The sequence below is a fragment of the Leptonotus elevatus genome, chromosome 10 (assembly GCF_054856555.1).
Source record: "Leptonotus elevatus isolate MCC_2025b chromosome 10, RoL_Lele_1.0, whole genome shotgun sequence".
NCBI classification, from domain to species: Eukaryota; Metazoa; Chordata; class Actinopteri; order Syngnathiformes; family Syngnathidae; genus Leptonotus; species Leptonotus elevatus.
The window spans coordinates 21,282,148-21,297,347 of record NC_141248.1 but is presented as its reverse complement, the minus strand read 5'-3'; the positions used below and the strand labels follow the sequence as shown (position 1 = coordinate 21,297,347).

General features: G+C 43.7%; 1 protein-coding gene across 5 annotated transcripts in view; it reads left to right on the top strand.

Moving 5' to 3' along the window:
- nav1b (neuron navigator 1b) overlaps positions 1-15,200 on the top strand; it is a 66,911-nt gene that overhangs the window by 47,193 nt on the left and 4,518 nt on the right. For 3 of the 5 annotated variants that reach the window (XM_086086658.1, XM_086086657.1, XM_086086655.1), the window contains 22 exons: positions 1,436-2,195; positions 3,245-3,649; positions 4,029-4,070; positions 4,831-4,988; positions 5,188-5,358; positions 5,627-5,682; positions 5,918-5,941; positions 6,323-6,400; positions 7,503-7,586; positions 7,768-7,879; positions 8,044-8,165; positions 8,614-8,795; positions 8,872-9,028; positions 10,083-10,257; positions 10,338-10,429; positions 10,497-10,592; positions 10,894-11,062; positions 13,104-13,339; positions 13,427-13,581; positions 14,121-14,192; positions 14,260-14,456; positions 14,535-14,653. In XM_086086658.1, coding sequence (XP_085942784.1) covers positions 1,436-2,195; positions 3,245-3,649; positions 4,029-4,070; positions 4,831-4,988; positions 5,188-5,358; positions 5,627-5,682; positions 5,918-5,941; positions 6,323-6,400; positions 7,503-7,586; positions 7,768-7,879; positions 8,044-8,165; positions 8,614-8,795; positions 8,872-9,028; positions 10,083-10,257; positions 10,338-10,429; positions 10,497-10,592; positions 10,894-11,062; positions 13,104-13,339; positions 13,427-13,581; positions 14,121-14,192; positions 14,260-14,456; positions 14,535-14,653 — 3,662 coding nt within the window. The remainder of the gene's footprint in view (positions 1-1,435; positions 2,196-3,244; positions 3,650-4,028; positions 4,071-4,830; positions 4,989-5,187; positions 5,359-5,626; positions 5,683-5,917; positions 5,942-6,322; positions 6,401-7,502; positions 7,587-7,767; positions 7,880-8,043; positions 8,166-8,613; positions 8,796-8,871; positions 9,029-10,082; positions 10,258-10,337; positions 10,430-10,496; positions 10,593-10,893; positions 11,063-13,103; positions 13,340-13,426; positions 13,582-14,120; positions 14,193-14,259; positions 14,457-14,534; positions 14,654-15,200) is intronic. The other 2 variants (XM_086086656.1, XM_086086660.1) reach the window with 2 other exon arrangements.

The window sequence follows — 15,200 nt, the reverse complement described above, 5'->3', positions numbered from 1 at the left end:
ACATCTGCCTCACAGTTCTGAGATTCAGGGTTCGAATCTTGGCGTTCTGTGCTCGCATGGGTTTTCTCCACATACTCTTGCTTCCTCCTACTTTCCAAAAACATGCATGTTAAAGCCGTCATACCGGAGTTATTTTAGTTAACGAAAAGTAACAAAATAATTAAAATTGAAAACATTTTTTAACAAAATAAAAACCCAAAATTAAAAAAACTAACTGAAACGACATTTTACATTAAATAAACCATTTAAAACTAATTATAATTATAGCCAAAATGTCCTTTGTTTTCGTTTTTAGCAATTAATTTAATGAGCCTTTGGGTTTGATTTTTAAACGTGATAGTCACCTGGGAGTTGTAATCATTTTAATGTGTGTTCACATTAAAATCATCATCTAGCATTAGCCAATAAAAATTAACCGCCAGATGACATCACTCCTATGCGACAAATTTTCACGTTTGACTTTTGGCTCGAATAGCTCCCCAGTTTTTGTCATTGAACTCAGCCAGAAACGCAATGATAGACAAGAAGTGATTTCCTTTTCTGGTTCATATGGAAAAAATGCATACAGTATATATTTAAAAAAAAAAAGTACACTATATAATTGGGTTGAATACTTCTCAACAGGAATTCAAGTCCTAAATCCACTTTAGAAGTTACTTGGCAAACAAGGCATCCGAGCTTTATTTAATTAGGGTTGTGATGCGCTTATTGTAATTCAAAGTCTGTGGAATGCGGACCTGCATTTGATTTGTGGATGTTTGATTTAAAGAGGTTTTTAACATACTGTTTTTGTTAAATGTTTTACTATACCTGCTCTTTTTTTTTTAAATCTTGCTCACAAGTAATACACAAATTAATACAAAAAAGCAAAAGTAATACTGAAACAAAAAAAAACTAAACAAAAAATAAGCATTGAGTGTCCGTCGTCTAATAACAAATTGACATAAAATGTTAAGGGTTAAAAAATGTGACATAAAGCAGTACTTATGGAACAATGAGTGTGAAGGCAAATGATTTAATGACTTTTTGTCTAAAACAACATGTCAGGACTCAGCTCAAACACTTTTATTACTCATACCTTTACCCTGATTAATCAGAAGAAGGGGGAAAATTGCTTTGATTGTGTGCCCATATTGGGCTTTACATTGACTTTAATAACAAGGACTTATATTCCCTTTTATGAATCAAAAGTCTGGCAGTGATTCACACGTGAGGCACATAAAAGTTCCCGCCGAGTAAACACAGATGTGATTTTGCTTATATTTTAACTTGGCTGAAGTGCAAACATTTGATGCTCGTCCTTTCACTGTCATCTAATTCATTATATGGATAGATTCAATTTAAACTTTCTGTCCTTCCTTTTACTGCTGGGAATGTATGCAAAGTATGCGCTAACAAATGTCGTCTTTTTCGTGTTGTCGTTTTGTCTGCGCAGCAGCAAAAAATGACAAGCCGCAGGACAAATCTAAGATTTCCATCAAGACGGCAGGTCTCCAACGGTCCCGTTCAGATGCCGACCGGGATCATCACATGGAGACCCGGAAACCCCCGTCTGGTTTGGTCAAACCCACGACCGGAGCCTCCTTCGGCTACAAGAGAACGCCTGCTGCCACTGGTACCGCCACGGTGCTGACAGCAGGGGGCGCCACCATCTCCAGTGGTTCTGCTACTGTGGGGAAAATTCCCAAGTCTTCATGCATGTCAATGAAGCCCATGGGGTTAGGGACGCCTTCCGGCCGCAAGAACAGCTTCGATGCCAGCGGCGAGTCCAGCTTCCTGGGGCCCAACGCCCGCAACAGCATCCAGTACCGCAGCCTGCCTCGACCGGCCAAGTCCAGCACACTCAGCATCATCGGTCGCCCCGCATCCCGACCCGTCAGCGGCACTATCGACCCGAGTCTGCTGACCCTGAAACCCGTCAGCATTGCCTCGGCAAGCCCCAGGGTGAAAGAACCCACAAGCTTTAGCAGCAAAATGTCTCATCGCGCCATGGCCGTCCCGGTGAACCAGACTGACAGGGAGAAGGAGAAGGCCAGGGCAAAAGCCGTGTGCGCCGATATGGACGTGGACTGCGCTTCCCTGAAAGGAGTTCAGGTTCCGTCTGAGTCTTCGCGAGAATCCGTAGTGAAACTGCACGGCTTGAGACGAACCAGCAGCAGCAAGTATCCGGAAATGTCATCGCCTACCACGCCAAGGTGCTAACAACTCGCCTTTGAGGCATCTTGTAGAAATATAGGCAATGTCGAAGCATTTTAAGTCGGCCTCTTTCCAGAATGTCATCTGGGCTAAATGGTACTTCATTTATATCGCGCTTTTCCACCTTACAAGGCCCTCAAAGCGCTTTACATTAGACTACTCATTCACCTACTGATGATGCAGCATCAGGACCAACTGGGGGTTCAAATCTTGCTCAAAGATACTTGGACATGATCACAATGGCATGGGATCAAACCCACAACATCTGGGTTGTGATACGGCCACTCTACCACTGAGCCACGCCGCCTCCAGATCACCTGTGCATACTAGTATCAAACACATTTTGTCCCAAATCATTGATGTAGATAATGAATAGGAGAGGTTCTAATATGGCACCTACCTCAAAGATGGATGGATGGAAAGTAGAAACAAAAGACATAATAGCAACACATAGGCTAGTTCCATAGCAATCCTTAACTCATTCACTCCCAGCCATTTTCACTGAAGCAACCCCCTTTGCTCCCGGCTGTTTTACTGGATTTTGACTGATTGCACAAGGCCCACAGAATGTTGTGTTGCATTGCTATTACAAAATGCAACCTACCAAAAGAAACATTCTTTCATCAGGAAAAAAAAAAGTATGTTTGTATCTGTTTCTGTTTTGCAGCAATTAGCATTAGAATATAGCTTCAAGTTTCATCATTATTCACAAACCTGTTCAAAACACTGGGGAAAAGAGCTTGCTGCAACATGGCCCTGGTTGGTCACTTTTGCTCTGCTGCCACCTGCTGGCCGTTTTTGTAATAACTACAATTTCCTCAGTCGTTCTCTGCAGTCGAGAGGCTGCGTCAAAGCTGTTATCCCAAACTGTATGCCCTAGCATTAAAAAACATAAATACGTTTTGGGACCATGTCAATATTAAAAATAGAACGTTTTTATACATTTTTGGGAGCAAATTAGTTAAATAGGATTAATGTATAAGTATTTTAAATGGATGGATGCTGTTTTTGTATGACTTATTCTGTTGATTATGTCTTCTTCCTATAGGATGTTAGTCAAGTCTTTGGGACGTCCACCTAGCTTGGCTCACCTGGACAAGGTCAACTCCAACAGCCTGGACTCCTGCGTGACCATTCAGGACCTCCCTCCCAAAGTGCCCCCTTACTCCAAGCTCCAGGATCTGGCTTCCTCCCACTCAGCCGCCCGTCTGACCCCCAGCCCGGCGCCCGTGCTCCACATCGACTCTCCCGGCTCGTACACGAGCGACAGCCTCGGGGGGTCGCCCCTGCTCTATCCCAAACTGTCATCTATGCACCGCAGCTTGGAGTCGCTGCCCCTCCAGATGAGCGTGCCCTCTCGAGCCAGGTTTGGCGGCAAAGAGTCGCAGGATAGTGGGAGGGGCTCAGGGACGTGGGGCGCCGGGAGCAGGACGTCGCTCAACTTCTCGGAAGGGTCGGTATTGTCTCAGTAGCTGTTAGAGCAGTGGTTCTTAACCTGGATTCGGTCAAACCCCAGGGGTTCGGCTTGGCCTATGTGTACTGCAGGGAATTTGGTGCGCTGTCAACTTTTCGCTGTTGGGATCGCACGTCATGTGATTTCGTTATTATTGTAATCACTTCATACTAACTGTCGAGCAAAAAAAGAAAGTGGTCGGACGAATACGTGCAATATAAATTCACATGTTTAACGGACTGCATGGTGTTCCACAAGGTTCAATTCTGGGGCCTTTGCTGTTTTGTGGGGTTCAGTACCTCCAACAAGGTTAAGAACCACTGCATTAGAGAGACCAATTATAATATTATTATTAATACAGATATGCTTTTTTTCACAGGTTACAGACTGATAGGAACACCTTGCCAAATAAAAGCTTCGAGTATGTTCATATTAAACAGAAGGTCCTCGGTTTACGATGGGCCCAGAATGATGGTTTCTGTGATTTGGACTTTACTACTGCATTAGCATAAGTTAGAGCAGTGTTCGGGGTTGGACTGGCCTTCTGGCATACAGGGCAGATGCCCGGTGGGCCGGCCTATTTTGGGGGCCAATGCAGTGCTTTTCCATTATTATTGTCCTACATTTCACCACAAGAGTCTGGCCCATAATTTAGAAGGACCAGTCCATTAGTCCATTTTGAATATAGATAGCAAGCTGAAACATCATCAATTAACATCAGTGGCAGAACTACATGTTAGCCGGTGGGCCTAAGTCCAAATGCCAGTTTCGATTTTTTTTGTGTGCCAGTCTAGTTTATTTGTATGGATCCAAGGCACCTACAAATCTTAGAGCACACCACCAAAATTTTTATTTATTTATGTGGAGTGAAATCTGGGCCTGTTTAGTTGAACACAAAGATACTGCTGTGTAAATGGTAGGTGGAAACACAATTTAATGGTGCCATCTAGTGGAAGACCAGTTAATTGTTTTGCCTGTCACTAATATATACAGCATATATAAAGAGAGCGAGAGTTGACGGCGTTTTCCAACCCTCATACATATCCAGAACACCGAAATCCATCGTAAACCGAGATCCCAAGACCCCCCCCCCCCCACCCTCCCCCCCTTTCTCTCCCATGTCATCGCACCTCATTGTTGCTTGTAGTGTTTGACCCTAAAGTGACTCTTTTCTCCCCAAGACGCTGCAGCTCGAGCCTGTCGGACAGCGACGGCATGAAACCGGGGCGCCGCCACTCGCACAACGCGTCGTCCGAGCGCGACAGCCCGCCGCAGTTGCCGTCGCCCACCCGCTCCATCCACCTCCTGTCCGTCAACAAAGCTCCCCTCACCAACGTGGGTGAGTGGAGACTTTCACAAGTACTGAATAAGGGATTTTCTTCAGGTATTGTTGGCTTCTTCCCACATTCAAAAAAACGTGTTGGCTTCACTGACAACTCTAAAGATGTGCATTTGTGTGTGGATGGTTGTTGGGCCACACGATTGGCGGGTGACCAGTCCAGGGTGTCACTTGTGTCTCTCTCTTTTTCTTTCATAAGTTGCCCCGATTTCTTCTTCGGGCACCCCGAGGATATCACGCTCCAACAGCATCGGGCCGCCCGGTGACTGCGAGCTCTATGGCTCCTCCCCCCTGGGCAGCACCATGTCACTGGCGGAGCGACCCAAAAGCATGATGCGCTCCGGCTCTTTCCGCGAAGCGGCAGATGACGGTGAGCCTGGAAGAAAAAACGTCTCCCCCCCTCGGTGAAAGTATCCGATATTCTGTAGTAGTGGAAAAATGCTCACATTTCACCCAATTGTCAGTATGTGTGTGTACTCGAACCGAATTAACTTAACCATGGCCACTGGAAAAACAGGACAGGGTGTAAAAGGAATGCTAAAATTTGTCTAGCATTAAGTTCTTCAATCAGGAACAAAATAGAGTTTGACGTGAAATACGCTTTGAATATTGAACTGATAGTTTGTCTCCTTTTGCAGTGCACGGCTCTGTGCTCTCGTTAGCTTCCAATGCTTCATCCAACTACTCCTCCTCGGTGAGTCAATGATGTTTCCATCCAAATTAATTGCAGGCCTTGCCGTTTAAATAATAGCACCTTTTAATGCCCTGCCATGACTTGAGGTTAAGGGTTAATGTCGCTCTGTTTGTGATCATTATTTAGTTATAAGCGGTTCAAAAAGAGTCCAGACAACAACAGTGTGACGTTTGTTTGCTCCAATTTGAACAACTTCTTACTCAAGTTACTCCTCTCATTTACATGCCTTCTGTAGAATGAGGACAGGATACAAGGGGAGGTAAGGCTGCGGTATCGCACCTGGGTCATTTTCTGTTGGATTGGGTCCATTTGTCAGATGTTCTGTGTTGTATTTAGTGGGAGCTTAACTCCACCAAAAGTTCACACAGAAGCCATTTTCACACTTCATAGCCAGCATCATCCTCTTATTACACTACTATCAATTAGTACGTGCTGTGTCGGCACCCTGGACATTAAATAAGAAGCTAAAGAAGTTAAATTTCAAGTTTTAACCTTTTGTTTTTAAGCTTGTAACTAGACTAGTTTGTGACATCATCGCAACTCTAAACGCTGCTTCACTGTTGTTCTCTGCCTTGCTCCATATAAAAATATCATAAAATCCAAACGTTTCACGAGCTAACGGGTGATCTTTCGTCCTCAGCAAATCCGCAAGCTGCGCCGCGAGCTGGAATCCTCCCAGGAGAAAGTCGCCGACTTGACCATGCAGCTTACTGCCAACGTGCGTATTACAGTCACTTTCTTTCTAAACAACACCTCCTCCACCTTTACCTGCTGCTTATGCAGACTTCCAGCACATTGGATGGATTTAAACTGCACGGTTCATGTGACACAATTCCATTATTTATTTATTTTCCCCGCCGCTGTCAATTGGGAAATGAGTTAAAGCACAGATCAGAAACAAGCCTTCAGAATGTGAATATCAATCACGTGTATTTGTATGTAAGTAATGAAGAATTTACAGATGCCACAAGATGGCAGCAAAGCAGAGCTAATGTCTAAATCAAGCTTCTGACTTCATACTGACTATCGGTCCTTCCCTGATCGGAGGATACGTTCCAAAGAAAATTGGTGAATAGGTGAAGTCCCCCCGTGTCACAAATCGCAAATATGTGGGACAAAAACTCTTATGTCACAGATTTTCCCGTCATGAGTGCCGGTTGGTGATTTATACTCGCCAGCTTTTGCCCAAACCAAAAAAAAACAGTATAAAATGTATGTGTCCATCATTAAATGAGAAAAAATGAATTGCCAGTGGAGTCATGTGGAGGTTTCCCTCATTTAAATCAATGAAGGAAAGAATCGGCCCACTCCAAGTATGACACTATCTAACTTTTAATATTTGTAATTTTAATACATTTCTGTGTTATCACTCCCCATTGGTGACACGTGTTGACCTTGCAGTGTAAATCCAGCTTTTACCACAAAGTACCCCAAACTCACTTCCTGTTTTGACGCTTTTCACTTCTCTCAACTAACCTGGCCGTTGACCAATAAAGCACCTGCTCGTACGCGTGTCACTGTGTGGGTTATTCCCACGCCTAACCACAACTGTCCTCTCTTTTATTCCCTTGGCCCGCTAATTGACTCACGGACTTCCTGCTGCTCGCTGCCTGCCCCCCCCTCCCCTACCCGCTAACCGGTCGCCCCTGTGGATGTTGGGTGTAGCAGTTAGGCCAGGTTTGTTGGACTGTCGCTTGAGCCAAATAGCACGCAAGTCAAATATGCCAGACATTTTTGTGATTAGTGTATTACGCCCCCATCATGATCCCGCCCACTTCCGCTGGTGAACCTGAATTAAACTCTGCGTTTACGCCAAACAGGCTAACCTGGTCGCGGCTTTTGAACAGAGCCTGGCACTGATGACGGCTCGCCTGCAGACCTTGTCTGCTTCCTCCGTACAAAAGGTTGGTGAAATGATGATTATTACTAAGCCCTTCTGTCATGTGTAGAATAAGAAGCAAATTTAGGGGCGAACGTATCCTAAGTGTTTCCTGCCTTTGAGCCGAGTTTGACTAAAGGCTGAATGTGACTAGTTACACTGGTAGCATCGTCGTGAATTCGCCAGAGCGTTTTGTCTCCCCTCAGGATTCCGAGCTGAACGACCTGAGGGACACCATCGAGATTCTAAAGACTAAAAACACAGAGGCCCATGAAATCATTCAGGATGCTCTCGATAATTCCGAGATTGTATCTAAAGGTAAAGAACAATTTTCACTTTGGGGTGAAATCACGTTGCCGGCGTTTTAGACATTATTGGCTCTGTGCTGACACTTGCTTATTTGGAGTAATCATTTTCTTATTTTACAAAAAAAAAAATTCTTACATTTTCTACTATCTCTGTTGTGGTTTTATTCTATTCAGAACTGCAAATAAATCGTCAGAACTCATCAGAAAGCCTCTCCAGCCTCGCCAGCACCACCAGCCACACCAGCATGAGCAGTCTCAAGGAACAGGAGGCCAAGAAGAAGAAGAAGAAGAGCTGGGTGAGGAGGATGCATGCGTTCAAATCAGATAAAGTGATGACAACTTTAAATGGGTGACAAAAAGCTACACAATCTTTCCCGCATGTGTTCATGATCCTGCTATTAAGCAACACTTTTGTTTCTCTCACATGCCGCCACCTGCTTTTCATTTCAGGTGTATGAGGTGAGTTACGACGGCTTGTAAACCTTTCATCTTTCATATTTTTCCCCTGCTCGTTGCGTTTCTGAGAGCACGCTGTCTCATTGAACTGCTTGTTTTCGATTGCTGTGGTCGCATCTGCTCAGACTTGATTAAATATGTCTGTAATAATAATGGCATCAAGCACTCAATTTTCAACATTTCTAACTTTGACATATACGTTGGGACCATCGTAAGCCGAAGATCACCTGCATTGCGTATTTAGTGGATGTCAAAACGACATATGCTGTTCGCTTCTCCCCTTGACAGTTACGCAGCTCGTTCAACAAAGCTTTCAGCAAGAAGGGCTCTAAGCCAACAGGGCCCTATGCCGACATTGAGGAAATTTCCACCCCGGAGTCGTCGGCGCCGTCTTCGCCTAAAGTCAACCGTGATGAGGCGGACCCTCCACCGTCGTCCATGAAGGCCTCAGCTTCTGCTTCGTCATCCGGGTAACGCTCCCTCTCTTAAACGTGCCTTAGAGTAGGAAGGCCAAGTGTGATACGTGTACCGTAAACGTCTGTGTAGGCTCTGTGAGGGAAGCGAGGTGGCGGATGACAAGGTTGTGTCTAACCTTCGCTCGGAACTGTGGGAGAAGGAGCGGAAACTTACCGACATCCGACTGGAGGCCCTAACATCGGCCCATCAGCTGGAGCAGCTGCAGGAGACCATGACCAACATGCAGGTATGAATGCATTTTGCTTTTTTCCCACACACACCAAAGCCCCTTATAACTAAAGGTAAAACTGATGTTACTATGGGGTACCTCAAGGCTCCACTCAAGGTCCAATGCAATTTACCATATAGACCATATTGAATTGTCTATGGGAAAAATAGTAGAAATTCTATTTTTATTAAATATTTAAATATTTTAGATAAAATATTATTTAAATGAGTTCATAATTGAAATTTAAAAAAATAATAATTAAATATTCTAAAAATGCCAGTCCAAATTTGTAAGTTGTCAGAAAAGGAGAGACTAAAGGTAAATGAAAAAGTTAAAAACAAACACAAAACAAAACCTAAACATGTCTAAAAAGGAAGAGGAAAAGCAGAAAATAACCTAAAGTAGCCCTACACAAAATTGCCCAAAAAGTCATTTCGTTTTTTTTTTAAATAGGCAGAAAACAAAATGTTCAAAAAGTAGCCATAAAATGTCCAAAGACAAAAGAAAAAATCCAGAAATGTACACAAAATTGCCTAAAAAAAGTCAGAAAATTTATTTTTAAAAAGGCAGAAAAGAAAACTTCTTTAAAAAGCAACTATAAAATGTCCAAAAGCAAAAGAAGACATCCCCAAAATTACCATACGTCCACAAAATTGCCAAAAATGTCAGAAATTGATAGCAAAAAATGGCAAAAAAAATTTCCAAAAATAGCCATAAAATGTCTAAAAAAAAAAGGGAAAAAGAGAGGCAGAAAATGTACCTATTTGTTCATAAAATTGCCAAAAATTTCCAGAAATTTGACTGAAAGGAGGAAAAGTCTAAAAATGTATGAAAAACATTAGACTAACACTAACACACTGTTTCATTCATCATAATGTCCAAAGGTTTTGCGTCTCGAGACAGATTTTTTCTGTTATTTATTTGGCCTAAAATGGCTCTTTTGACAGTAAAAGGTTGCTGGTCTATGCTTTTGCTGCTAATGTTGCTAATTGTCTATATTTTTAGACCGCATTTACAGTAATTGTCTGTGCTAAAGTGCTAATGCTGCTAATTGTCTTTACGTTCGCAACAGAGGAAAGTAGACAATCTCAAGGTGGAGAACGACCAATTGAAAACTAGCGGCATGTCCCCCTGCCCATCTCCTGGACCCTCCAGCTCCGTCTCCCAGTCCTCGGGCCTCACTTCTCTCGCCAGCTTGTCACCGCGACACTCCGTTGCGGTGCGTGACGCCAGAAGAACCAGCACGGGTACAGTCACAACCCTGACATGTCATCAGTTTAATGAACGCCGTTGTGCCGGTCATCCAATCGTTATTTCCTTCCGGCAGATTCCGTGGATTACTCCAGCCTGTCCTCGCAGCGAGATGACCACCGTGTCAGGGTGGTGGTTTGCGTTGCAGATTTGCATGTCTTCAAAGATGTAAGTGCGCTGTTGTTTGTTGAACCGTAGACACGGTGGTGATACACGCGCATCACATGCCTTGCAGGAGGTGAAACAGCAAGACTTCTTCCTCGGTACCGTCAGGGTGAACGGCAGGATGGACTGGCCCATGTTGGACTCCGCCGTTAGCCAGGCCTTCAAGGTGAGACAGCTTCTTCTTTTGCGTACGACCTGGCCCCAGGCGCAGAATGCGTAAGCGGCATATACTGACGTTTGTAAATCAGCTGTCGCGTTTAAATTTAGCAAGCTGTTACTTGTTAAGAGTTCCGACTAGCGCAAGCAGCAATGGAAAAACAGGCACGATAACGGCAAAGACTCGTTTGAGCATTTTCCAATTGTGTGAATGCTGGAAGACGAACATTAACACGACAGGCACATTTTCGGGATTACAACCTTTTTCTTTTCTTGCCATTCGCGATTCATCGCTGTGCCATTCTTTCCAGGTTTACGTTGCCAAAGTGGACCCCACCTCCAGTGTGGGCCTTTCGACCGACTCCATTTACAGCTACAGCATGGGTCACATCAAGAGGGTGCTTGGCGGAGAGGCGCCAGAGACGCAGCCCTCTCGCTGCATGTCCCGAGGTCCCACCAGCATCACTGTGGCTCTCAAAGGTACAAGGCACAGTTCACCAATGTGCAATCATGTTTTTTTGAATGATGATAGATTTTATGCACATCCACAGTTTGATTCAAAAAACGAGATATGTATATTTGTAAACAAACATAAAGCGGAATTTGCAAGGTCAGCTAAAGTTGTTTCTGCAAGCCCTCAATGTGCTTGTTTTGATGCAAACTCATGCAAATGTTTGAGTTAAATATTTATTATGCGCGTACATTTGGGCCTGACTTTGAGCTTTATTTTTAACATTTAACAACTTTTCTTTTACTCCCAATACACTTTACTGCGCTGACATAACAACCTTAAAAACATGTTTTGTATTCCCGACACAGCAAAACTAATTACACATCTTGTACAGGTCAGCTTAACTCATTTGCTCCCAAAAACGTACACATTAGTTCTTTTTTAAATGTTTTAAGTATCCCAAAGACGTATAAATATGTTTTAATGTGTGTTTTTTTTAGGATAGAGCATACAGAAGGCTTTGATGCAGCCTCTGAACTGAGGAGAATGCATGAATCAATGGTAGTAATTACAGAAACAGCCAGCAGGTGGCAGCAGAGAGTACAAGAGATCAACCAGGGCCATGTTGCAAACAAGCTCATTTACTCACAGTTCTAAGCATATTTGTGAATAATGATGAAACTTAGCTATATTCTAATGCTATATGCTGCAAAACGGAAACAGATAGAAACATACTTTTTTTTTTCCCCTGATGAAAGAAGAGACTCTAATCTTTCTTTTGGTAGGTTCCATTTTTATAGCAATAGAACACAATATTCTGTGGGTCTTGCAAAACAACAACAACATCAAACTAGAATTTCTTTTATACGTAGCCTAACTATTTGACTGTGGTGAGTGACTTTTCACTTTCTGAGCAGATCAAGAAGCAAAATGTCTCTTAACGCAAGGCAGGATAATCGCTCAAGATAATCTTTCAGAGATAAGGGAGGGAAAGATAAGATGTTACAAATCTGTAAATACTTTAATCAGATAAAGTAAGCCATGACCTCTGAAGGAAAAGTCAAGTTTTGTACATATATGTTGGTAACAGACCAGATATGTCAACAGCAGACCATTTCAAAATGAAGACTAGTAGAATCCGGAGCGAAGCGGAAAATCGCATCTAACCCGCGTAACCTGATGCCCTGTAAGTCAGCGGCAGCCGGGTTCAGCTGGTGAACCCGCCAGCCCCCCTGTGGATGTCTAATCGGAACCCTACACTTGCGCTAGCACTGGCTTCAATGGAAGTTATTTTCAGAGCCAAATGCTTGGGCAACACATTGCTTACGAAGGGCGATACGGAAACTAATTTGCGTGACGCCTTCTTCCTCCCGCCGTCGTCTTTCTTTAATGAGACGTTTTCTCAAATAACAAACGTCACCTTTGTCGTCCTTAAGGTGAAGTTAAATCATATGTAGGCTGCTTATTGTTTTGCTGGGTTTAGCTCGTAAAACTTGCCAATGACATTTGTGTGCTTCCAGAGAAATTTGAACCCCGTCGACGCGGATGACGGCGTTGTAATTAACGGCCCGAAAACAAAATTGTCTTAAGATTATACTGCTCTCATTCAGAATTGCAATGTTAACAAAAGTACTTTTTATTTTTTTTTTATTTTTTTTTACAGTTACGCCCCCAACACGCTCATAACATATCGTTGCTGTCCTGTGAAAAACACTTATGTCCATTTTTGTTATTTTTTACATTTATGGGATAAAACTGAATGCAGACAAAAAATGTAAAAACAAACAAACAAAAAAAACATGGAATCGAGTGTTTTTCACAGGACAGCGACGATATTTAAATACATAAAGTGCATTATCAACTGTGACCCTCCTTTCCCATGTGAATAAGTAACCATAAAAGCAGCCCTAAAAAAAAGTATCACTATACACCGCAGATTTGAGCGAGGTAGCACAGATTTCCTTGACAGATATATAGATAAGTTCCAGGAAAACAAGCAGTGATATAACGGTTATATGAAAACAAAACATCCTGTGCTTTTATCCGTATCCGCAAAATCTCTGTTCTCAGGTTTAAAGGAGAAATGCGTGGACAGCCTGGTCTTTGAGACCCTCATACCCAAACCCATGATGCAACACTACATCAGCCTGCTGCTCAAACACCGCAGACTCATCTTATCCGGACCGAGCGGAACGGGCAAGACCTACCTGGCCTCGCGGCTGGCCGAGTACCTGGTGGACCGCAGCGCCCGCGAAATCTCCGACGGCATCGTGGTGACCTTCAATATGCACCGTCAGTCCTGCAAGGTGAGCGAAAAGCCCAATCAAACGGCCTGGCGGGGTTTCTTCAAATGAGCATTTCAGCATCTTTATTTCCATTGTGTCTTCGCGCAGGATCTGCAGCTTTATCTTTCCAACTTGGCCAATCAAATAGATCGAGAAAGCAGCTCTTCGGAAAACCCTCTGGTCATCATCGTGGACGATATTCACGATCCGGCTTCCGTCAGCGAATTAATCAACGGGGCTCTGACGTGCAAATATCACAAATGGTAACCTATGCATAATATGGCATTTTAAAAAGCATGATGCAGTAATATTGGAACATTTCCATAACTCATTCACTCCCAGCTATTTTCACTGAAGCAACCCCCTTCGCTCCCGGCTATTTTACTGGATTTCGACTGATTTTGCAAGGCCCACAAAATATTGTGTTCTATTGCTATGAAACATGGAACCTACCAAAAGAAAGATTTGAGTCTCTTCTTTCATCAGGAAAAAAAAAAAGTATATTTATATCTGTTTCCGTTTTGCAGCAATTAGCATTAGCACAGTGGTGGGCAAACTCGGTCCTTAAGGGCCGGCGTCCTGCAGCTTTTTAGAGGTTTCCCTGCCGCAGCGCAGCTGATTCCAATCAACAGGATCGTTACCAAGCTTATGCAGAGCTTGCTGATGAGCTGATCGTATATATCAGCTGTGTTGGAGAAGGGAAACATCCAAAACCTTGCAAGGACTCCGGCCCTCGGGGCCCGAGTGTGCCCACGATAAATTAGAATATCTTTTAACGAGTGACTTTTGTTTCCCTCTTCAGTCCGTACATCATTGGAACAAGCAATCAGCCAGTGAAGATGACTGCAAACCACAGTTTACACCTCAGCTTCAGGTTGGCGCTGGGTTTTTGTGTGAAACATCAAGACAAAAACAAAAACAAACGTTTCATCCTGTCTCAGGATGGTGACCTTCTCCAACAACGTGGAGCCCGCCAATGGCTTCCTGGTGCGCTACTTGCACAGGAAGCTGATGGAGTCGGAGGACGAGCGCAACCTGACCAACGAGGACCTGGTCCGTGTGCTGGACTGGGTTCCCAAACTGTGGTATCACCTGCACACCTTCCTGGAGAAGCACAGCACGTCAGACTTTCTCATTGGTAGGAAATCCCGATCAGTCATGTTGGGGGATTATCTCGGCGTCCGTGCTTGAACGCGTTCCGCCGTCATCTCCTCAGGCCCGTGCTTTTTCCTGTCCTGTCCGGTCACGGTGGACGAGTTCCGCTCATGGTTCATTGACCTTTGGAACCATTCTATTATTCCCTACTTGCAAGAGGGAGCCAAGGATGGCATCAAGGTAAGAGACTATCATAACATAAAGTGACTGATTATTTTCGTTTTTAATTGCTTTTCAATTCCGGTCGAACTTTGTCACGGTGGCTTGATGGAAACAAGGTCATTAAAGTGGAAGTCAACCGTAAACATTTCTGGACAATAATATGTTATATTATGAGTCTAAATATGGAATTCTGCTGCTAGGAATATGAGTTGAGCAGCAAAATCCAGCCGTTTTTATCCATCTCAGGGGGCGGCCATTTTGCCACTTGCGGTCGACTGAAGATGACATCATTGTTGCTCAGCTTCAGAAAACAGGTGAGCTGTGATTGGTTGTTGCCTGAGCCCTGAGCAACATTGATGTCATCTTCAGTCGACCGCAAGTGGCAAAATGGCCGCCCCCTGAGATGGATAAAAACGGCTGGATTTTGCTGATCAACTCATATTCCATTAACGCAATATTAACCAGAATAACTATATTTAGACCTGTGGGGCTGCATAGAACATAATATTGTCGTAAAAAAAAAAGGGCTGACTTCACCGTTAAGGCAACATAGCACATTATGTTG